Source organism: Castor canadensis, chromosome 4 (assembly GCF_047511655.1).
Source record: "Castor canadensis chromosome 4, mCasCan1.hap1v2, whole genome shotgun sequence".
Classification (NCBI taxonomy): Eukaryota; Metazoa; Chordata; class Mammalia; order Rodentia; family Castoridae; genus Castor; species Castor canadensis.
In genome coordinates, this window is record NC_133389.1 from 131,332,280 (window position 1) to 131,357,203 (window position 24,924).

At 36.5% G+C, this 24,924-nt stretch overlaps 1 protein-coding gene across 9 annotated transcripts in view; it reads right to left on the minus strand.

The window, feature by feature from the left end:
* Positions 1–24,924, minus strand: part of Ccdc141 (coiled-coil domain containing 141) — a 185,997-nt gene that overhangs the window by 22,625 nt on the left and 138,448 nt on the right. For 4 of the 9 annotated variants that reach the window (XM_074071190.1, XM_074071186.1, XM_074071191.1 and 1 more), the window contains 6 exons: positions 23,275–23,424; positions 15,103–15,243; positions 13,347–13,541; positions 11,774–11,957; positions 7,601–7,713; positions 3,233–3,349 (listed from right to left, as the gene is read on the minus strand). In XM_074071190.1, coding sequence (XP_073927291.1) covers positions 3,233–3,349; positions 7,601–7,713; positions 11,774–11,957; positions 13,347–13,541; positions 15,103–15,243; positions 23,275–23,424 — 900 coding nt within the window. Of the gene's footprint in view, positions 1–3,232; positions 3,350–7,600; positions 7,714–11,773; positions 11,958–13,346; positions 13,542–15,102; positions 15,244–23,274; positions 23,425–23,455; positions 24,423–24,924 lie in introns of those variants that run through there. The other 5 variants (XM_074071187.1, XM_074071193.1, XM_074071189.1 and 2 more) reach the window with 4 other exon arrangements.

Here is a 24,924-nt window from a genome sequence, read left to right on the forward strand (position 1 = left end):
AGATCTAGGGCAAATACAGCAATGTTGTTGGATTTGGGTCACACGCTAAGGGGAGAACACATACGGGAGGAATAGGGATAGGCAGGAAACCCAAAACTTGAAAGTGTTTGATGTCCCCACTGCAGAGGAGCTAATACAGAAACCTTAAAGCAACAGATGTCAATATGGGAAGTAGTGAAGAGGTCTGGTAGAGATGAACCAATTCTATTTATAATACACATGTGCATGGAAGCAATGCTAGGAATCTCTCTCTATAGCTGTCCTTATCTTAACTAGCAAAAACGCTTTGTCTTCCTTATTATGCTTATGTCTTCTCTTCAACAAAATTAGAGATAAGGGCAGAACAGGTTCTGTCTGGAAGTGAGTAGGGGAGGGGGCAAGAGGCTGGGGAAGAGGGGCAGGGGGAGAGAAGGCCCAAATAATGTATGCACATATGAATAAATGAATAAAAAAATATATATATAAAATTTAAAAAAAATTAAGCCACAAAAAAAAAAAGAATCTAAAATAATTTAAAAAATTAGAGAGGTTAGCAGAAGAGGGCTCAGGAACTGTCCTTCCCAGTCTGACAAGAGTAACTCACTCCACTGAATTGTTTGGTATAAAGGCGCTTCCATGCTATCATTTTATTAATCCTCACGTGAACAGAGGAGTAGAAAGAGGGGAAAGGTTTAGCACAGACCTCTGTAGTATCATTACAAAACAGCTCAGTAATTTATACCAGTTCCTTGGAGCTCCCTTTGGTCTTGTGGAAAAGCTGTCTGGCTGAAATTCAGAAGAGCTGGGCTTCCGGCCAGGTTCTGACACTACCTTTTGAGATGTTTGGAGGGCAAGATGGTTCATCTCTTTTGGCCTCAGTTTCCTCACTTGTAAAATGAGATTTGATCAGATGATTGTTAAATCTCTCCTAGCACTAAAATCCTGTAACTAAATGCCCTCATCTTCCATTCTATAGTTCCAGGGTTTTAAGCAAGTCTCTTAATACTCTGTGCCTTCATTTAACCTCAGGAGTTTTAGATATTACTGTGGATTTCGTCCCAGCACCCACCCTGGGGGTAAAACACCATCACTGATCTGTTAGCAGAGCAACACGCATTGAATTGACAGAATTCTCTAATTCTGCTTGCTGTATTTTGGGGTCAGAAAAACGAGGAGCACTTTGCTAGCTCCAGGAGAAAATTCCTGTGATGAATATCATCTTATAAAGTTTGGTAGAACTGTTCTTTCTAACTCAGATAATTTTCTGAGGAAGATTAACACCATTTAAGGTTATCAGAATTGAATGTAATAATTCCTGGACAAGCTTTTACTTGGTACTTCCTTTTTCTGCCCATATGATGTTTTGGAGAATCATTACATCTGACCTATATGTATAAATTATAGAGACAGTAAGAAGACAAATGTGATTGAGCTGCTTAAAAGTGAAGATTACTGCTACCCTTTCATTAGGCTGTCTTTTCCAATTGCGCCAGAATGTGTGTATGAAATGACGTCAGGGGAAATTCTTGACAGCTGTAACTGTGGACCTTCACTTTTATTCCAAATGACTTGATTTATCATACTTTTAATTTATATTAGAGTAAAAGTTATTTTTCAACAAAAGTAAATCTCATTTATTTATTTAAAGAGATCTGTTTCCTCTAATAAGAAAAGTAATAAAAGCAAGAAAGAAACATTTTACTAAATAAAAATGAGTGTGTTTGCTTTGGCAGCAATAATATTTATTTCTGAGTTTGCATTAAATGTACCTGTTTGATAATGTAGGAAAATGTGCAGAATATCAAAAATTAACAATGAGATACTAGATTTAAAATGCTTAGAGATTTAGATAAGAAAATGAAGTGTATTTAATACTTTATTATTTTAACCGGGTATTTTTGTTCTCAGTCAAGAGGTGATTTTTGCTTCCCATGAGGCATTTGACTATATGGAGAGTCATTTTGTTATTGCTGTAGTTGGAGAGGGCAGTAGTGCTATTGACACCTGGTGGGTAGTAGCAAGGGGATGCTGTTAAATATTTTACAAGGCACAGCACAGCATTCCCCTCCCCCCAGCAAAGAATTCTCTGGTCAAAATGTCAATAGTGCTGAGGTTTTGGAACTCTGATTTAGACCAAGTAACTGAAGACCATTTGAGGTAAGATTAAAATCCAACAAGATGACCAAGGCTGCACCACTTTCATTGTACTCAGGGAGAACCCAAGGTTTAAGTGCCTCAAGGCACTGTACCTTGACATAGATTTACCTGTGAAAAAGAACCTATACAGAAGCTAGAAGAACTGTATTGACTGCAAGGAAAGAAATCTTTGTCCATGAAATAATTGCAACAAATAAGGAGAAGGTTTTCATTTGTTTTGCTTTTGTGTGTGTGTATGAGAGAGAAAGAGTATTTAATTCTTGTATCACAAAAGTATGTAGTTTATTAATTTTGGGCTACTGAAAGTCATGTTGACCCTGCTGTTCTTTCAGGAAAGAAACATTGGGAACAGGGAAGTTGCAAAGCAAAAAGCCAAGTGCTAATTATAATCTGGAAGCTGTGAATAGAGAGTGAACAACTTATACTGACAATCCAGGAGGATGTTGAGATTTAAATAACACTTCTTTTGAAAGCATGATAGATTTGCATTTTGTGAGTATTTGTAGATTTTGCTATGTACTTTAATTTATATGTAAATGTCTAGGTTTTAAAGTCATTTAAACATTTCGCTAAATATTTTAGTATTTGTATTTCAGCTGGATTCTGTATTTAAATACAGGTGCCTGGAAATATCGTGTAGAGTGACTCTGTGGGAGAAGACAGACCCTCATTTCATGTACTGAGATTTTCTGATGGGTAGTGTAACACAACAACAACCACCTTACCCCTGTGGCAGTATGATTCAAAGAGAAGTAAATTTGAAATTGGATTGAATATAAAAAGACAATGTGAAAGACAGCAGGAGATGGGAGAAATGGAAGTGGTTTGGGCTAACACTATGGTATTTGTATGTATGTCCCAATGCCTTTGTGAAAAGCTATGGTTCCAATACTCAGTAGGAGAGACTCAGAGGGAAACAGAGAGAGGCTGAAGGACTAAGTAAATGGGAGGTAGGATGTCAGGGATAAGGAAAATTAATTTATACTGGAGGTTTAATTTGAATAGATGGAAGGCTTCTATTTACTTTTTTTCAATGCACAATGACTAATTTCAAAACAAAAGTAATGAATAGCTGAAGTTAAGTAGTTTTCTTTACCTTATTCCTTCCTTCATTGAATATTGTCTGCTTATTTCTTGCCGGTTCCTTTAGTAGGTCAATGAAATTGTCATGGAAGTCCTCCAAATTTGGATTCATCTTTAGAACATCTCCCTGCTGTTCAAAGCAACAGTTAGTGAGCTCCTGGGCCAGGAAAGTTGGAGAAACAATGGCATTCGCTAAGCACTCGGAAAATATAAGCCACTTGCAACCTTTTAATAAATGTATTCCACAAGAATACACTGTGCTCCTATTATGCTGTACTCCCATTATGTGGTTTATAAAATTATCCCTCCAAGCTCATAGTTCCTTCCTTCCTCACTCTTTTGATAAAGTCCATTGCCAGTAAAAAACAATTGTTCAAAGGCCTAACAGGCAAAAAAGTAATTGTTATAGTAAAATACTCCTGCAGGAGCACTCTCTAGAGAAAAGGATCATTGTGCTTCTACGGAGCAACAATGAGGTAGCAATGATTAAGGGTCACGGTGGAGAAGAAAGTAGAAAATCCAGAGACTCTACACAAGCAAACTGTTTGTGAGAATCTTGAAGAGAGGAAGGAACTATTGCTGAGTATAGGAAAGGGAAAAGAATTAAGAACACAGGATGCCTTGTGTAGGGGTGCCATGCTGTTCTTGCATTTCCCAGGATTTTGCTTTAGTCATGGAGGTAGTGGGGAGCTGCAAGCTGCTGGAGAGCCAGTGTGAGGGCCAAGAAGATTTTGTGAAGGTGAACAGAGCCACAGGTACCCCAAGTGATAGAACACACCAATTTAGGATGATGACTACACTGCAACAGAAAATTCTCTGTTCCACGTGGATGGTGGCTATTAGATGGCCTTAAGAGAGAAGGCATATTCGCCAAAGTGCAAATGCTACACTGGCTCGGAGGTTTCAGGCAAGTCCTACGGGAGATTCAACTTTTAATCTCAACTCTAAAACTAAACAGGTTTTGATTACTGAATGAGTCACTCTGCTCAGTACACACTTGGTATCTAATTCCACAATGGCAGCTGTTGTGGAAAGAATATTAGGTTTTGAATTAGTTCAAATTCAGATCCACCACTACTGAGTGTTGGGCCCCAAGGAAAGCACTTTTGCCCTCTTTGGATCTCTCCCTTCATTTTTAAAATAAGGAAAACAAGATCAGGTGTGGTGGTTCACACCTGCAATCCCAGCTACCTAAAAGGCAGAGATTGTCATCTAATTGAAGTGAGCCAGACTCAGGAGGCCAAAAGCTGCATGTTCTCTTTCATATGTGGAATACAGAACTAATACAAATGTAGCAATACTATGAAACACTGGTCACATTAAGGAGAGGTCACGCATGGAGGGGTAAGGTAAAAGAAGGAAACTAAGAACTTGAATATGGGTGATATACTGTCTATACAAGAATAAATATAGAAATCTTAAACCGACTGAAGCCACCATAAGAAAGGCACTAAGAAAGAATGTAGATAATTAGAGGAGATAAACCAATTGGGAGTATAACACACATATGCATGGAAATATTACATTTCTGTGTAGCTATCTTTATCTCAAACTAGCAAAAATGTCATGTTTTTCTTTTTCTCTTTTCTCTTCTGCAAAATCAAAGAACAGGAGGGCAGAACAGGTCCTGCCAAGGGGGAGGGATGGCACCTGTGGGAGGGGGAAGGTGGCAGAGAAAGGTGGTTGGAGAGTAAATATGGTGCAAAAATGTGTACACATGCATGTAAATGCAAAAATGATACATGTTGAAACTATTCCATGAAGTGGGAGAGGAGCAGATAAAGGGTTGTGGTGGAAGGAGTAAATTCAAGTATGACACAGTTGATACATTGTAAGAACCTTTGTAAATATTACAGTGTACCCTCACCCAGCACAACAATAAAGGAAAAAAGAAAAAGGCAGAGATCATGAGGATCATAGTTCAAGGCCAGCCCAGACAAAAGTCAGGCAGTAGTAGTGAGCGTCTGTGGCCCCAGCTGCACAGGAGGCCATAGGTAGTAGGATTGTGGTCTGAGGCTGGCCCTGGCAAAAAATGAGAGACCCTGCCTAAAAAGAAACTGAAAGCAAAAAAGGGCTGGAGGCGTGACTCGAGTGGTAGAGCGCCTGCCTAGCAAGTATAAGTCCCTGAGTTCAAACACCAGGATCACCCCAAACCAAACCAAACCAAACACAAAAGGAAAACATTTGCCTTATTTCTCAAGGTTATTTAGAAATTATAGGAGATAAGAGGTATGAAAGTTCTTTGTAAATACCATATTACTGTAAAGATAAAAATGATTTTTAAAAATCACTATTTTAGCCTTGACATACATTTCTGGATTCACTTTCCAATAACCCCTACAAAAGAGAGCCAAAGCATCAACTTAAAAAACATAAAAACTGGACACTTACAGTTTTCACATAACCACATAACCATCTGTAAAGTGTTAGCAAGCATTATTTGATGAGCTTCTGTTGAGACTGTAACTCCTAAGGGTGATGTTGATCATACTTTTTTCTGCCAGAGACCCTTCCTCATTTTGATAGCCATCCATCCAAATCAAACCTTTTCAAGCTACTCAATTCTTCTTCTTTGTATCAATCCTTTCTTTCTTTTATCTGGTTTTTTTTTTTTTTTTGCAGTTCTGGGGTTTGAATTCTGGGTCTTGTACTTGCTGGGCAATCTATTTACCACTTGAATCCTGTACAAATCCTTTGAGAATTTACTACAAATGCTACAAAATACAAACTTTTTCTGAAGAAACTGCTTCAGGACAAAGCATAGTGCTAAAGTGGAACACTAAGCCAAGCAGAGTGAGAAAATTTCCTTAAGTACAATCAAGGAGGGGGTTTGGGGTGTAATGGCAATGGTTCTTCATGATTGTGCTACAGCTATGTTCTGAATGTGTTGATGGCAGTATCACTACCATCACTCTGCCTTTGGGAAGTGATAGGGAGGGACGGAGCCCTCATGAATGGGACTGGTGCCCTTGTCAATGAGACCTGAGAGAGACCTCTTCTGCTGCCATGTGAGGTCTGAATGAGAAAACGGCACTCCATGAGGAAGTAGAGAGTAAAAAGTGAAGAGTCAGAGGAAGCAGTGATTTTCACCCATGTATGGGAAGATGGGAGAAGAAACAGGTCCCCAGGGGCTGAGGTAGAGGTGGGGCAGAAATTATAAATATTGAAAAGATAGCATAAGATATATGGTTCATTCATACATTACTGGTGGCATTATAATTGTAAAACACTTATGAAAAGCAATTCGACATATATTAGAAATATTAACAATTTCATAGCCATTTTTCCAAATATGCTTTGGAGAATTTATGTGTAGGTAATAACACAAAAGAAAGAAAGTGCTATGTACAAAGATGTTTATTGCAGTGCTATTTAAAATGGTAGAGAAGCTGAAAAATCTGAACTCAACCAAAGGAAAAAGGGAATTTGTTTGTGTACCTACTGAATTAAAAGTCTCACAAATTATTTGAATGGGTTAGGCACTTAAATTTATGACATGGAAATTGATATAGAAAAAATGGCTTTTAAAAATAAATAAATGTAACTTTCCTCTTACCTGCAAAACCACTAGTAGGCCTGAATAACAACAATGATCCCAATAATCTTGGGTATCTTCACATTCAAGTCTCAGGACCTCACTATGATCCATTTAGTAGATGGAAACAGAGCCTTTGAGAGATCAGTATTCCATGGCAGCTAGATTTTAATCTAGAGCCTATGTTCTCCATTAACTAGTTATTCTCCTCATGCTAAATAACCAGTTCTTTCAGTCAGTTGTAAAAATAGCATTAATCAAACCCATTTTTAATATGAGATAGACAAAACAGCATGAATATTTTACCTTGCCTATCCATAGACATAAGCATTGTATATATTGTATATACATAAGCATATAGACATAGACACCATCATTTTTTGATTCCACAAAAGGTAATAATGGTTAGTTTAGTATTTCCATGAAGTTAAATGCTCAATGAATATAATACTTGAATATTAATTTTATTTTCTCTGCTGCCACAATTTGGAGGAAGAAAAACCATTACATTACTTATGAGCACAAACATAAGGGTACTTAATATGGACTTTACTTTGGTTTTAATGGCATACATTTATCCTTTAGGATATGATCTGTGAAAGTGTAAACAAGACACCTTAATTGCATTTAGCCTTCATTCCCAGCAACGTTTTTCTCTACAGTGATGAGAAAGAAACAGAATTAATTATCACAAGCACCCAGATAATTATGTTAGAATGCTATGAAAGAAATGTGCACATAATGTCTCTTGAGAATTTGTATTAGAACATCTTTGCACCAGAAGACATTTGATCAACACATTTTTTATATCACTTGAAAATACATATTCTGGAAAGGAGAAACTACCTTCAGTTTTTCTTCAAGTTCTGTGAGAGAACCACATAACTCAGTAACAGATTCAAGAATCTCTTTGTGTCTTGCTATTATTTTCTCAGCATATTTCTGTCCTTCTTCAAAACCTGGGAAAGAGAAAGGATAAACCTATTTTAAAGGGCAAATCCTTAGCAGGGAAATAAGGAAACTCAAGTGTCTGTCACAAGTGTTGGTAGAGAGTAAGTTCTTAACAAATACTTGCTGAACAGGTAAAAGTATTTTTTGAAAAGTCAAGTGTTGTAGTTTGAATAGACAATGTTCCCCAAAGGCTCATGTATTGAAGACTTTGTCTCAAATGTAATGTTCAAAAGTGGGTTTTTGGAAAGTGATTGGATCATGAGGGCTTTGACCTAATCGATGTATGAGTCCATTGATGGATTCATAATTAAAAGAACTATGGATAGGTATGGAAACTGTGGAAGGAGGGGCCTGATTGGAGGAAGTGGGTCACTGGGGCATGAAGGATATATCCCTTCCCCAGCATCCTCCTCTCTCTGTCTCGCTCTGCTTCCTGGTTGCTATGAGGTATCAGCCTTCTCTACCATATGCTCTGTCTCACTTCAGTCCGAAGGCCATGGAGCTAGCTCACCATGGACTTAAACCTCTAATACTGTAAGCCAAAATAAATCTTTCCTCCCTTAAATTGTTTTTCTCAGGTATTTTGTCACAGACACACACATACACACGCACATGAACTGGCTAACATACCAAGTATTCTATAAAAATGGTTACACTTTCTGTACCATGTCACTTTTATATAACATAAATGATGTTGCTATATTAATATTCTTAAAGCTCATCCTAATCAGTTTCTCCTATTTAGGACACTCAGAGATTCTCCATTGCTTACAGAAGTATAAATCTCCCAGGATAGCATTCAAGGGCCTCCATCACAGAGTATCAACCTGCCTCTCAAATATATGTGACCCTAATTCCCTGCCTTATTTTATTCTCTGGTTAATCTCTCTGAGTCAGCAATTCTTTCCTCAAAATTCTCACAGCTATAAATTGGATATCTACATGCAAAGAATGAAACTAGACACCCATTTCCTATTAGTTACAAAAACCAATTCAAAGTGGATTAAAGACTGAAATGCAAGACATAAAACTAGAAAACTACTAGAAGAAAACATAAGGGAAAAGCTTCAGGACATTGGAATGAACAAGGATTTTCTTTCTTTCTTGTTTTTTTTTTTTTAGAGAAAAGACACAAGAAACAAAAGTAAATATAGACAAGTGGGATTGTGTTAAGCTAAAAAGTTTCTGCAGAGCAAAGGAAACATTGCTGAAAGACAGCTTATAGAATGGGAGGGAGTATCTAGGAGCCATACATCCAATAAGGAGTTAATATTCAGAATGTACAAGGAACTCAAATGATGTAATAGCAAAAAAAACTCAAACAATCTGACTTAAAAACCAGAAAGAGACCTAAAAGACCTACTTTCCCCTTCCCTTGCCTTCCCTTCCCCCCTCTATCATCTCTTTCCCTCCCTCCTTCTCTTCTCCTTCCCTCACTCCTTCTCTTTTCCCTCCCTCCCTTCTTCTCTCCCTCCCTTCTTTCTCTCTCTCTCCTCTTTTGATGTAGGGTCTCACCATATAATCTAGGCTGGCATCAAGTAACCCAAGTTAGCCTTGAACTTGTGATTCTACTGTCTCAGCCTCCCCAGTACTGGGGTTACAGGTGTGTACCACCACTCCCAGCTTTAAGCAGACATTTCTTAAAAGAAGACATATATGGTGGACTGGGGGTGTAGGTCATTAATGGAGCACTTGCCCTACATGTGTGAGGCCCTGAGTCTAATCTCTAGCATCAGAATATAAAAAAAAGATATACAAATGGCTAATAGGTATATGACATAGATGCTAAACATCACTAATAACCAAGGAAATGCAAACTAAAACTAAAATGAGATATCTCTTCCCTCAAGTTAGAATGACTATTGTCAAGAGACAAAAATTACTGGCAAGAATGTGGAGAAAAAAGAACCTTATACACTGTTGGTAAGAATGTTTAATTAATTCAGGTACTGCAGAAAACAGCATGGAAATTCCTCAAAAAAATTAAAATAGAACTTCAATCTCACTACCATGTATATATCCAAAGAGGTGGTATCAGTACACGGAAGGGACATCTGTACCCACCCCCCTCTGCATGTTTTTTCCAACATTATTTGCAATAATAATTCAAGAGCTGTTGAATATTTATCTAAATATCTATAAATTGATGAGTGAATAAAGAAGATTGGATACATAGGTGCAATGTAATAGTTGATCTTCGATTCCACAACAGTGAAAAATTAATTCTGTTGTTTCAGTCACTCAGTCTTATGATATCTAGCAAACTACATTTTATACCTTTCTCACTGCATTTGCTATATTGTTACTTTCCTAGACTGTGGTTTTTTGAATGCCAGAACTAAATCTTATTTGTTTTTATATCAATACTGTGCATAGTAGGTACTCAAAATTATTTTTAAGATAAATTTATTTGCATTAAAAGTTCTGGGTTCACTAATGCTTCAGTGGCCTGAAAATGTTGATATAACATTCCTAAAATGCATTACTTGACGTGATTTTTAAAGAAATGTATAGACCTTTCTTCTGAACAGATGAAGATCCATGCCATTCCTGTGCTTAGTCATATTGTTCATTCCATGATTTCTTATTCACCAAATATTTGTGAAGCATTCAGTATGTTCTATGCTGTGGTGAACTAATAGGCAAGACAGAACTTACACTCTGGTCAGGTAAGCCAGACATCAGGTGAATAACTGTATATTATTTGTAATAACATATATTTAATCAGAGCCAGGGATACAAGCAAAGCAGGATACAGGAGCTTGTATTTTTCTTTTTTGGTGCTGGGATCGAACCCAGGGGCTCACACATGCTAGGCAAACGCTGTACCACCGAGCTACATCCCAGCCCAATACGATTGGAAAGGAATGTAATTTTATGGGGTCTTTGTGAGGACTCACCATGTTCTGAAACTAAATAAGTAGAGAAATATGGCATACGATATACTTTCTTGCTCTCAAGGAGCTGATAATCAATAAAGAGAACAGAAAAATAAACGGGTGTTTATATTCAATGGGGAAAGTACAATAATAGAAGCAAACACCTACACTGCTACAGGAGCACAGTGCCTCCAAAAATTTGTAGTGCACTTATACTACGGTAAGAAGACACCCCACTAGTTTTCATTAACTTTTCAATTTGTGTTTCAGTATGTTTATGTTTCTACCCTTTTCCTTTAGAAAATCATGAATAATTCATGCTCTATAATTTCTTATGAGGTAGCACGATACATATTGTTCTATAACATTTTCATGGCTATCTTTGGGTAGTGTTTCATATTTTAAGACAAAATACCTATCTAGCCATAGTAGTGGACAGCCAGCCAAATGAAGCATTTTGGAACCTAGTTGCTGTCTTCTTTCTAGGCTGCATTTGCCTGGCCACTGGGAATTACTCTTGCCCACATAGAATGACATCAGTTATTTCATGGAACTTATTCCTGAGAGGCCTCGAGGACTACCACCATGCAGAGACTTCTTAAATGGAGACCCCTTTAGGAAGAAGGATTTCTCAGGCTGACAACAATATTATCTTGGTTAATCATGGAACAGAGGAAAACAGAAGATAATTAGAGTTCTGCCATTTATGGAACAAGTGAGGAGATGAGAGAGAATTTTCCGCTATTTATTAACTACATTAACCAAAACTGTTATAGAAATGAGAGGCTGTATATAGCCTTTAGTCTGGACCTTTATGTCAATTTAAAGTATCATGGGAGTTTTGCATGCTGTTAAAGACTCACTAGTAGAAATCAGATTTTTCTGTCGATATACACTGAGCATTGTTCTGGCTTTAGTACCCTTGAGATGAACAAGGGAGATGGGGAGAAAAGAGAATAGAGGAGGGCTGATACAGATAATCAAAAGTCAGTAAGCTTCATCTTCTGCTTCCAGAACTTCCTCCCTCAACTCCCTCTGCTTATTTTTGGGAGTGTGAGCTCTTATCTTGCGCCTCCTCTGTGGATGGGGTGGGCTAGTGAGGACCTTGGGCTTGCTGGGCTCTGCTTTCTGCTGGATTAGGTTCAGTATACATTTGGCAAATCACTGGATATCTTAAGAGAGATCTTACCATATAAGCACTGAGCAAGATCAGTGACCTCCTGAATCTTTTCTTCTTGCTGAGGCACTGAGGGGGCAATAAACTTATTGAACTGCTGGTGGAGAATTTCCACAGCTTCCTTTGTTTTGCACTCCAATGAATACTTCCCAACTCTTACAACTGTGGCACTTGCATCTTCATACCAAAAATTACACTAGATTAAAATAGGATAATGCACAGATTAAAAAGATGGCATCCTTTTAAAATTCATTTTGACCAGTTAAGCATCAAGCTTCAATTTCCTCACACTTTATGTTCATATGGATTTGAACTTTCTAAGTCATATTAAAGAAAATATCAAAACATGATCATATACTTTTTCACATAGACATCAAAGGCAGAAATAAAAGCATAATTATGGAAATATGTATAAGTAAACTTAGAAAATAAAGGTATGGAAATGCCTTTGATTCTTTTGCCTTCTAAGTTTTGCCTAAAATATAATTCCTAAGAGAACGTTGCAGACTTTCAAAAACAAGCAGCAATAAGTCATTTGACACTAAAAAGAATCCAAACCAAAAAAAAATCAGCTAAATGGAAAGGAAAAAGTCAAATGCTCAAAATCCAGCATAATAATCTGATACTATTAAAAACTCATGGGTAACATATTGCCTGATCATAGTCTAATAAATAAGTTCTCTTTTAAGAATGGTATTTAGATTACAGATAGAAGAGATATTGGAAAGAATAGTACTTTCCCTTTTTAAAAATAGAAGGTACTGATATTTTTCAAAACACAATGCAGAATTGAAATAATTTCTCCGTAAAAATAATTATGATGGAAGGAATGTCTGACCTAGGCCAGAGGCACTTATGCTGGGTGAGAAATAGCAACACATGACTCTATTAAGAGCTACTTTTAAATACACATCACAAAGCTGCAGCAAATCTATACATTAGATAGAGAAGAATAATCATTATGATTCTCCTTAATGTGGTGTTAAGTCTAATCTCAACTGTACTAGCAGAAAAAGACTTTGTATCTCAGAATAATGGACAATAAAGAATGCCCAAGCCATTCAAGTGCAGGATTTCTTCAATGTGAAGTATGAAATAAAACTTTAACTCATCAAGCATCATGTACTTTATTTAGATTGCCATTTGTCCTCTTGACAGTAACAAAAACTACACCAATTTTTACACCTGAAAAAAATCCCAGTGTCACTTTTTTCTAAATACTTTCAAATTTTGTAAAATAAATAGCCTATATTTTAAACAAAAATCCAGCAGTAAACGTAAGTTCCTATTGGTTAAACATCTTCAGTTGAGGACAGTATGGAGAAATGGGAATGCTCATGTGTTTCTGGTAAATGAGTAAAATCTTTCCAAAGAGCATTTGGACAATGCAACAAAAAATCTTAACACTCATCCCCTTTGATTCAGCAATTCTACCTCAGAAAATTACCCTAAGGAAATTATCATGAAAAGGATCATGCTTATGGATTTAATGACAACAATAGCTAATGCAGCATTGTTTTAGAGCAGCAAAATAATTTTTAGAACATTATTATAACAGGATACCATTACAACATGAGGAAGATACCTCTTCTATGACTTCCTGGAGATGCTCAGTCAGTTCCAAATTCTTCTTGTAGTCTGTGACAACTTTGTCAAAATCATCCACATGTTTTTGCAAGTCCTTCATGGACTCCAAAAGGACATTAACTTTATTACTTGGGTAATTTAAGGAAGAATCAGAAGTCTTAGCATTAAGTTTTTCCATTTTCCTTCTCAAAGCCTGTGCAAAAAAAAAAGAGTTTTAAAAACAAAATGTAATTTTTAATTAATAATGCTAGTGACAAAATAGTGAGAGAATAACTTTTTTAGCTTCTACCATTGTGATATGTTAAAGTGATAAATATTATAAATATTATAAATGTATTTTGGAAAAAATAGATTTTCTTCTTGCTAGTTTCTGATTTAGTATTCAGCAAATATAAAGAAAATTTGCTCTATAACAGGTACAACTCCAGATTTTGAGAATAATTGTATGAGTTTTAGAAAAAGATAATGACCATAAAATCAAAATCAAATACTGTTCTTAATAAGTTTGTGTAAAGGACATTGACAGCTACACCATACATGTGATTCTCAAAGGGCTTGGGAACTGTGGAGGGAGCCCCAGACAAGGAAAGGAAGGGTGGGAAAAAGTGAATTGTGTGCAAATATGTGCAGGTATGTGTTGGGGGAGGAATGGAGGCAGATGGACTGGGTAGGTTTGGCAGAAACCATTCTGGAGCTGCCTTGAGATGTAAATCTCAAAGTTGATCAGTGGGTACTGAATTAAAGTCACATAGGAGAGAGACATTCTGCTATTCAATTGCAGAGTAGGGCAAAAAAGATAGCAAGAATGTACTGCATACTGCAGAAAGCTAGAAGAAAGGATTTTAAATGTTTCACCATAAATAAACGGGAGATGTTTGAGAAGATAGATATGTTTAACCCGATTTCAATATTACACATGTATGCATATGTTGAAACATCACATGGTACCCATAAATATGCATATTTTTAATGTTTTTATGTATTAGAAACAACTTTAAAGGGACAAGTGCAATGCCTCACATCAGTAATCTAAGTTACTTAGAAGGTAGAGATTGAGAGTGTCATGGTTCAAAGGCAAGAAGGGAGCAAGTTAGAAAGACTCCATCTTAACTAACATGCCTGTAACCCAGCTACACAGGGGGCATAGCTAGGAAGATCATGGTCAGAAGCCATCACCATTCAAAAATGCAATACTCTAAAACAAAAAAGGGCTGGGGATGGGGTTCAAGTAGTAGAGCACCTGCCTAGCAAGCACAAATCCCCAAAGTTCAGTCTCTAGTACTGCCAGAAATAAAACTTCTAAATAAAAAAAAAAACTAATAAAATAAAAACCTAGCTTTCAGAACCAATAGTTTAAAAACCAATAACAGACGTAACAGATATACTTGATTTCAGATGAGAGAAAGTATACTTCAGGTAGACTGCTGCTATGATTACTGTGTGAATTGTTTCTACAGATTAGTCCATGTAAAATTGACATAATTTTCTTGATGCCAAACAGATAACCAAAAGTGAGTTCAGGAAGGCAGGCACTCTCTAGACTATGGGAGTGATGTTATTTTTGAAAAGAGATAAATAGATGTTTTATTTATTTTACAAAAGGTACCCAATTCTTACAAAAATGGAAAACTACCCAATGGTCTAAAAAATTAGAGATCTAGACTTAAGGTGCAAAAAGACTTTGCAATCACTCTAGTAGCACATACATATGTGCGTATACATACAGACATATACACACAATGCTTTTTCATTACCTGCATTTTTTCAGCATACATTTCAACTTGTTGGATATGGTATTTAAGAGCCTTTAGATTTCGAGCTTTTTCATTTTTCTTAGTGTAATTAAATTTCAGATTATTGAATTTCTTTTTGATATCTTTGAATGACTCCTTGAGCTACAGTTTAATAAAAAGAACAGATTATTTCTTTAAAATGAGGAAACTAATATTCATTTGTAATAAATCAAAATATCTAAACACTTCAAAATACTCATAATCTTCAAAATGTATTCAGACTGATTTTCAGTACAAAACAAATCTGCTAGTGGACCTATAATATGAATGTAAATATATTCTTCTTCCCATGCAAGTAATTAAAATTTAATCCTTTTGGATTTGTAATTTTAAATTAAGATTACAGTTGTAGAAAATCCCTTGGCCTCCAAGCAAGAACATTTCTAACATATTGTATTTAGTCTTTCGCTAACTCTAGTCTTCTTATTTGTATTTAAGTGGTAGTGTCATTTCCCCATTTCATTCCATTTTTATCTGCCAACATTTATCCCAGATCCTGCCATCTCCCAGTGCTAACGGCCATCATGTATAAATATTTTAGGTCTCCAAGGAGCTGTTTATGCTGACCGGGTCAATGAAGTGACATTGAGAACACAGGGCATTAGTAGAAGGCCCAATATGATTTAGTGGGGAAAGAGCATTATTTGCCTGGCTAAAAGTTACTTTTTATAGACAATTTTCGATGAATTTTACTTCTTAGATAAAGGCCATTCACTTTTGAGGTACTTCCCTTCAAAATAAAGAGTTGCCGCCAATGATGGCAGTGCTAACTTGAATATAAACAGAGTATATTCTGTTCATTGAGAATAGTGATTGTGACAGACTTGGGAAGAGTTTGGCTTTACCAGTGCACCCATATTTTAAGCAGTCCATTCTATTTAACATATCACTTTCTATCCCTGGTCTATATTCAAGAGTTCCTTGCATATTGACAGGCAACTCTCTCTTTATATTATTAGCAAAGAGGAGTAGAGAAAACATCAACCTCAGATGATATGCAGGCATTTAACAGCAAAAGGGAATAATGTCATGACTGATAAATTTGAGTTATGATAAGAAAAGTCAGAAAAACATTAAAATTCTTTTCAATGACAGAAAATAAATTATTTGAGAGGGAGTAAAAGTCATGCATGTGCTAGATTTTCTATTGATAATGCAGAAAAATACCTCTGCCCTAGAAAGTGTGTGCTTTTTCAAAATTCTTACTTCAAATTCTGCTATTGTAAAAATAGAATCTTTATCTTTCACACTTCTTGGAGACAATCATGTATAAAGCCCTAACAGACATACCATTTATACACAAATAATTACACTTATGCAAAGTTTGCCTCAGATACACCTACACTTGGCAGTATTGTTTATTTTACATAATAAATGAAATTACTGAACTTTACTTTTAAGCTGCAGACTAATGAAGAACAGAGATCACATAAATCATTTTAACTGATAAATCAATAATGTTCAGAAGAAATAGAGTGCTGAAATTTCAAAATTTGAACACTACTTCTCTATGTGAATTCATGAAAATATATAAAAGATCATATCAAGTTTGCATATTTATTAAATAACCAATAACTATAGTCTATAATATTTGATGTTTAATGTGCATTTGTCTGATTAGAGAAGAAAAGGATAAACTTTGATGTAAAGTATGAGACCTTGATATAAAGTAACTCTATCCTGAGTTAGTCACATAAAACTAAGGCAACCCAAAGTTGTGATCTGCACTGCCACATCCGAAGAAACTAGAAATTCTTGTTTAAAAAACATGCCGTCAATGGCAAGTTACTGGTTTAGCAAGTACAGAGTTTCTGTTCGGGGTGATAAAAAAAGTTCTGGAGATCGATATTGGTGATGGTTGTACAACAAATGAATGTACTAAATACCACTGAACCATATACCCAAAATGGTTAAGTTGGCACATTTTATGTGCCACATTTTGCCACAATTAAAAATAAAATTAAGCTGGATATGGTGGTACATGTCTGCATAAGCCCAGCAGTCAGGAGGCTTGCAAGTTGAAGGCCAGCCTGAACTACACAGTGAGATCATGTCTCAGAAAAAGCAAACATAGGGTTTTGGGGGAGTGGCTCAAGTGGTAGAACATCTGCCAAGCAAGCACAAACCCATGTACTGCCAGAAAAAAAAAAAAGTAAAATTCCAATGATAATTAAACAGAGGGGAAATATGTCTTGTCACTAATGTCCATTGGAAAATAAAAATTTCTATCTTACTTCTCTTTTCTGAAACATTATTTATGACATTATTACAAAGTTCAGTCAAGAAGAAAAAGGACTTAGTCATCAACCTGACCAACGCTGGGTTTTATCTGCTTGTTTTTTTAAAAAATGTTTAATATCTACTTGAAAACTATATGTGCAATGGAGAAATGCTAAGTCTTAAGCCTTTAATTCTGAAGCATGAAACTTCAAGTCTACTTTTGATTAAGAAACTTAAGACTGATAACTGATGAGTGCGATTTTATTTCTGTTTGCTTCACAATGTGTGCACTTCCACTGACAATGATTTATAAGGTCAAAGAATATTCACGGTGCTGTGGATATATGAAACGGAATCACTTTCCTTCTGACACATGAACTCCCTGGACAAAGTTTCTGGCACTTTTCTCTTTTGGTCCTATTGAAAATCTATTCAAACTCTAAACCCCGTGTCTTTCCCAACTCAAATGCAGGAGAGATCCAAAGGGAAGGCAATATGTGTGAACTATCACCAGCAGCTAAAAAAAAGTCATCATTCCTAATTTTTCTTACCTGCACATTCCGATATGAAAACTTAACTTCCCATCTAATCCCCACATAACTTGGGGTCATATTTTTAAAGGAACTCAGTGCCATGGTTGCTCGGCTGTGGTATCATTGTTCATGCAGCTGTTTCTAACTTTAGCTAGCTTGTCAACAATGGGGAATGGTGGAGATGGCTAAGACAACAGCTCAACTTCAGCATATAAGCAGCAAGAAACACCAGAAGCTTGATGCAAGAAAAATTTTACCCTATTAGAAATGTTCCAATGTTGTTATAATTCATATTCATAAGATTTCTGCAAGTGTTAATAAAATAAGGGAAGAGTTTTTTCAGTGAATAATTTGATCTTCCTATCTTTCTACTTGCTCAGCTCCGCCACCTTTGCCATGAAATAAGCAGACATAGTTCACATAGCTATAAGTAAAAAAAAATTAATATTTAAAATCTGTAGCTTTTTGAAACCAGGAGAATGGTTGCCTTCAAATTTCCCTTCAGGGTGGAAGTCCCCTTTCAGGGTGAGGAATGAAGAAAACTTCTTTTGAAGAAGTAGAAGGGAAAAGGCTCATGACAGGCCAGGCTGGCTTGCTATTCTTAGTCTTCACTAAGCTGGTTGATGCAGCTTTCACAAGAATGTATTATTTGTAAGCCTGTTGCTGGCAAGGCCAGTTGGTGTGAGGGTCATGGGACATTTTAAAACCAAGGAAATGCATTTAAAAGAAAAACCATCCACTAGAATTATGTCATACCTTTGATCAGGAGCAAAAATACAAAATGTGTAGCCAATTTTTGTTTTTCTTAATGTCTACTTCAGGAACTTCAGTTCATGCTTCCCTTTCTGGCACTCATTTCAATAACAGAAGGCTGCAGTGTTATTACCTCCCTGGAATGCTTGCATTTGAAGTAAAGGTAATATTGGAAGACCCAAGACTTCACCCAAACGATTTTCTCTATATATTAATAGTAGGATATCCAGCCTTGTGCTGTAGAGACTGCAGAACAAAACTTTCTTGGTTTCTTTCCAATTGGCAAGCACACCACTTCTCCCTGAGCTTGCAGCCAGTCTTGTAGCAAGAAAGTAGGGCAACTCAGGGAAAAAAGATGATTGCTCTGTTTCAAATTGTGGGTGGCACCAGGTCTCAGTAATCAATATTTTATCTACTCTGCATGATTTGTATCTTCATAAAATATTTAAGTTTTGTTTGTTTTACTTTCTAGATATGGTAACTACAACATTATCATTATGATGTTATAATGATATCTAGAAGATTCTACAGTCACTTTCCAAATGTCAAACACTAAACTTTTAAAAGATTTTAACCCTACAGGATAGACATTTCCTGGACAAATTGTATTTTTCCTATCCACTTACACATGCCATACAAATGAAGCATGATTAACAAGTGATTAAAACTGTGAAGCCCTATGGATTTTAATTTTCCCTAGAGTCTAAATTTCCTGTGGACATCTATAAACTTATGGTCTGGCACACAGTAGCCACAGTGAAGATAGTGTGGAATAATGACAATATGTTTTTTTTTTTAAATAAGGACTGCAGGTTATAAGTCTGGACAATAATTACTGTTTATACTATACCACAGTACTGTCCCACTGGGTGTTTTTCTCTTTATACACGTTTTCTCTACTTCCTTTCCTGCCGTCATGTGGCTGTCCATGCCATTCTGTCAGTGGCAAAGGGCCATGCAATGTCAGGATGTTTTAATTTTATTAAGTGTGTAAGTGTGTACAATGGCACCATTCCTCTATGCTAACTTACTGCTTCTAATCCAGCTTGTGTCTCTATAATTCAGCTGATGGATTTATCCAAATTGAAAAAAGAATTTGTGTGTCACATGCCTAATAAATGGAATGTATACATGCTGAGTCCTTTTCTGCTCACTTCCAGCTAGGTAAGATGTTGCTATAGTAGAAAAATTCAAGGCAAGGTGATATAACTATCTGAGCGCTTCTGTGTGGAAAACTTATTTTGAGAAAGTAGATACCAACCCAATCCTGCCATTGCTATTCTTTTCAGCAAAATAATTGTTCGTGACCCATGATATGAGCCTCTAGATACAAATTTCCATTGAATTTACATCCTGTAAATATAAAGTTGATGTTTTCTTTGGTCAGATTTCAAGAACAAAACCTGCTTACCATTAGCTTACTACATTTCTAAATGTAGATTGCAAAGTATAAATAACTAGTGATATTCTCTCTCGTGAACTGTGGCAGAGGGGTGTGTATCTGGAATGCTCTGTGTATTAACAACTTACTCAAATAGCTCGGCAAGAACATGTACAGTGATACTCAAATTCATGCATACAAATGTATCTTTGTGAAAATGGGTAGAAAATGTATCTTTGTGAAATGGGTAGAAAAAGTGCCATCAAATCTGGCAGTTTGCACAGCTGTCATTGTTTCTAGTAGGTAAATGTGAAGAAAATAAGGTTTTATAATTTCCTATGTCTTACTATAAAATTAGAAAAAAAAGTACCCAGAGATGAGGAATCGTTGCGTTGTTCTTTGTCTTTAGGGAACACCACATTGTATTTTTTAAGTTCACATATTGAACACTTTACATTATTCTGCCTTGAGGTACCTAACCCTTACCACATAAATTAACTATAGTTAATTCTTTCTTGAAGAAGAAAGAATTTTTTTCTTAAAATAACCTAATGAATATGATACTATATCAGATCATACAAATATCTCATAGCAGATATGTTAGAAATCAGAGATAGAAAAGCATATAAAAAGTTGCCATTAGACCACGCAGTGGTGGAATGGGACTACAGCATTGTGTAAAGGATGAATTCTGAATTTAGCAAGTGACAAGCATGTTGGTCCACAACAAATGAGACTTTGGCCCAAAGCTGACCCCCTGAAAAACTATAAACAGAAACTACAGTTCTGTAGCACTTTGCTAACATGAAAACCATATTTTCCAGTTGAACAATGACGACACTGAACTACACATTCTCCAAAATCTACTGCAACTCTGAGTCAGCAAACCTTCAAGAAGCCCTTTAAGAATATTGGAAGTGAAACAATGTGTTTTAAGATCAACTTAAAAAATCAAATGCTATGTGTAGAATAGTACCCTGGAAGGATATATGATTTTACTTTTTATACAAGAAAAAGAATTTGTGTAACATACTGCATTTTACTTTATATGATGTTCTAAGTACCTATGTCTAAAAACTAATGATGATGATAATAATGTCTAGATGTCAAATATTATTACCATTATGGAAAATGACCATTTATTTTTACTCTGATATTCACAGTACAAACTAGAACACACATATCTTTATTTTACTAAGGGTCCTTCTGACTATTTTCCCACTAGGTTTGTGGTTGGAAAGTTTAACGTGTAGATACAACACTCTGACACATCTATTATGTCTGTACACAAAAGGAACAGTGAAAAAGACCCAAGGTTTTCAAAGGTCCCTTAAATGTGAAACTGTAACTTACATCAAAAATTAGTTGGATGTCAGTAGTTACAAAGGGGGAGGATACGTATCTTAGTATTCAAGTGTGTGCTACAGTGATATCTGATTCCTGAATCAAACTTGCATGTATCTGATTGCTCATTCCTGATATGGTACAGAAAATCCCAGGGCCTCCCTACTATGACTAGAAGGTTCATCTGTCATCGGGGCGGCTGCCTCCAAGTGCAAGTTTATCACAAGGCAGTCCCTGAAAATAGAACTTCTGCTGGAAGGGCCTGAACCGGGAGACACCCAGCTCCAAAATTCCACAGCTCTTCAGGGAGATAGAAACTGAGCCAGAGAGGGCTGGGAACACCCTTGGCCTGCTCCACTTGTGGTCTCAATAAATATAGAGCTGAGCCACCAGTGCAATGAGACAAATTTTTGGTAGGACAAGATAATAAAGGGAAGGAGAAAGAAAGAACGAGGAAGAGAGGAGGAGGGAGGGAGGGAGAAGATGGAGGAAAGAGGAAGAAGATCATTTTGGTGAAAGACTGTTAAAAACTGTTTTCATAGCTACGTATCCAAGTTTTGTAACCTTGAGAGACCAATCCACTGTGATCATTTTCTTTTAACAAGATCTGACTTGAGTGTAAGCTGCAGTACAGGGACCAGAAAAGGTCACTCTATGACATAGAGGGAAGACTACACTGTGGGTTCAAACCACAATGAGTTAGCAAGTTTCTAGCCCAAACTATGAACGGAAACCCTCCAGTCCTGCAGCACACTGCTAAAATGAAAAATTGTTTTTAGATGTTACTTCCTGCTTCCTTCCTGTTGAAATGGATCCAAGCAGCCATACCTGATCTCTTCCCCTCTTGGCTTCTGTCCAGCATGCTCCCCGCATACCTGCTTGCGGTCTACAAAGGAGTGGCCTGCAGGAGGGGCACTTCAGAGCTGGACCATCACTGAAGCTTACTTATTCATCCTTCGGCCCATACTTTATTGCTGTTTGACATTTGATATGTGCTGGGCCCAGATTATGCAGACTGGGCATACACTGAAAGTTCAAGAAAGTTAGCCACCTCTTTTTCGCTTTCTCCCTTTCCCAGTGAACTTATGGTTTAATGGACTCCGTAATGTGTTGCTCTAAACGGAGATGAATGTAGGGTTCTGCTATCAGTCCTAATCAAGATTTAGGACTCTTGCTATCCTGATCTGTGTTTTCCCTACAACAAGCCAATAAATGGAATGCTTGGGGTTTGGGGAGCTCAGTAAGTTTCTGGAGCTGGGGCTGGTCACAGTGGGTGAAGATGAGGTAGAATTATGCCTGTGGGGTTGCATACACACAGAGGACCACTTCTAGCTATTATTTCTTTTTCACTAAGAGTTGTTTTGCCAGAAAAGCCATTCAGTTTGACGTGAAACCAGCCACTTGACTTTGGTGATAAAGCAAAAGGCCTGCTTCCCTGCTCTCAGCAGCCCCATCCCTGTGAGTCACTGCTGCCTGAACAGAATCTCAGCAGGCTGGACCTGGCTGCCATGAGGCAGTGACAACCTTTCCTCTGTGCCCTTAAAAATGCTGTGTCCACCCAAACAAATGATTGTTATAGAGTTTGGGGGGAAAAAAAAGAAAGAAAATGGACTACAAAAAGTTCCAAAAACCTTAATGCTGTATCCTGTATCTATAAATTGACAACATACTGACTTCAACAAATTTGGGAGCCTAAAGTTTGCTCAAATTTTCAGAGCCCTGAAGTCTGTGATCCAAGAATTAAAAGACACGGATGAGAAGAAAGTTTCCTGATTCCCCGTGTGTGTGTGTGTGTGTGTGTGTGTGTGTGTGTGTCTGTGCGCGTGTGTGTCTATGTGCAAACGTGTGTGGACACTGAGATGCATGCTTCAGGTTCAGTGTGTCAGTTCTCACTGCCCCCACCTCGCCGATCTCGTCCCTTGTGGTGCAGTACTCCAGGCTGCGGGACAGGCCCTGCTCACACTCCTGGACTTTGCCACGCCAGGTCAAAATGTCCTCCTCGAGGCTCTCCAGCTGCAGCTGCAGGTTCTTTGCAGAAACATTAAAGCAATTCTAAAAATAAAAGACATTTGGAAATAACAAAAGGAGCAGATGAAACTTCCAGGAGACGAATATGCTACTTACCTGCATTATGAAATTCACAAATGACACTTTAAAAAAGATATAGGAACCTAATTTATTTTACCCTAAACACATTTGAATATAATTATTTTGGAAAGAAGCCAGACACCCAACATGATGGGAAAGACACATCCAGTCTCGAATCTCTAGTTTTGAAGATATGCTCATCACACCCAACTCCTCAGAGACACCATTCATTATAAGGTATAATTTTTACTCCAAAAGGCATAAAATATTCATCAGAAACATTCTGCTTCTGCACTATAATTTTCCTGTCAACTTGAGTTTAACCTCAGGTTCATTATGCAAGTGCTGCAGTCTCTACCTAGCAAAGAGGTGGTACTTGGGCCAAGACCTGAAGAGGGTTAGAAAACAATTTACATTATTTGTGCAAAGTGAGATATCTTGCTTTCTTTTCTCTTTTTAAAGTAAATTTACTGATAAGATAAAACCTCTTTTAAAAACAAAACTGTTTCCTGACAAAAGAAACAAATTCTTGTACTTCTTTCCGTTTTAAAAAATATATAGTTTGGGTTCATTGTATTACATGTAGCTTCTTAAATAAATTTTAAAATAAAATTGGTCCCTATATTTTTATTAATGTAATATATATAAATGGAATAAACAAAAGCCTTTACATTTTCAAATTGGGAATTTGAGGGTTTTTTTTTTAATCAAAACCCAGAGTATTATTTATGAACATTTGGTGTGGAAATGCTTCCTTTCCCTTTAGAATCTTCTGTTGAAATCTGTCCAGTGACATAAAGCAGATCCCAGATTCTTGGCTGGAGGAAGAAGGCTTAGGAACTTCATTCCCTTCTTTTTTGGATAAGGTAGCCAGCATCATAGGACTTCAAATTCTTCCTCTATAAAGTGGGGCTGCTGGTCTAGATTAGCTTCAGGATCTAGTGGTCTTCCAGATATATGAGCTAAAGCAGCATTGTCCAGTAGAAATACAATAAAAGCCACAAAATGATTTAAAATGTTTCAGTAGTCATATTAAAAAGTAAAAAATACTGAAATTAATTTTCATAACATAGTTTATTAACCAACTATGTCCAAATATTATTATTTGTAACATGTAACCAATATAAAAATATTAATGAGGTTTTTCATCTTTAGTCTTTGAAATCTGGTGTGCATTTCAGACTTGGAACATATCTCAACTGTTGCTAAATTTCTATCAGAAATATTTGATCTATTACTTAAATTTGTTAAGACTTACTGCTCCAAAAATACATTCACATACCCAAGTATGCTCCCAACATATTTAAAAGTTTTCCAATAACTATATTGAGGATCAGTTTTTAAATTTCAATTATTTCAAGTTAAATAAAATTAAAGGCTTGGTTCTTTAGTTGTATTAAACATATTTCAAATGTGAAAACCTAACTTTCATATGGGACTACACAACTCTTATAATATGCTCTC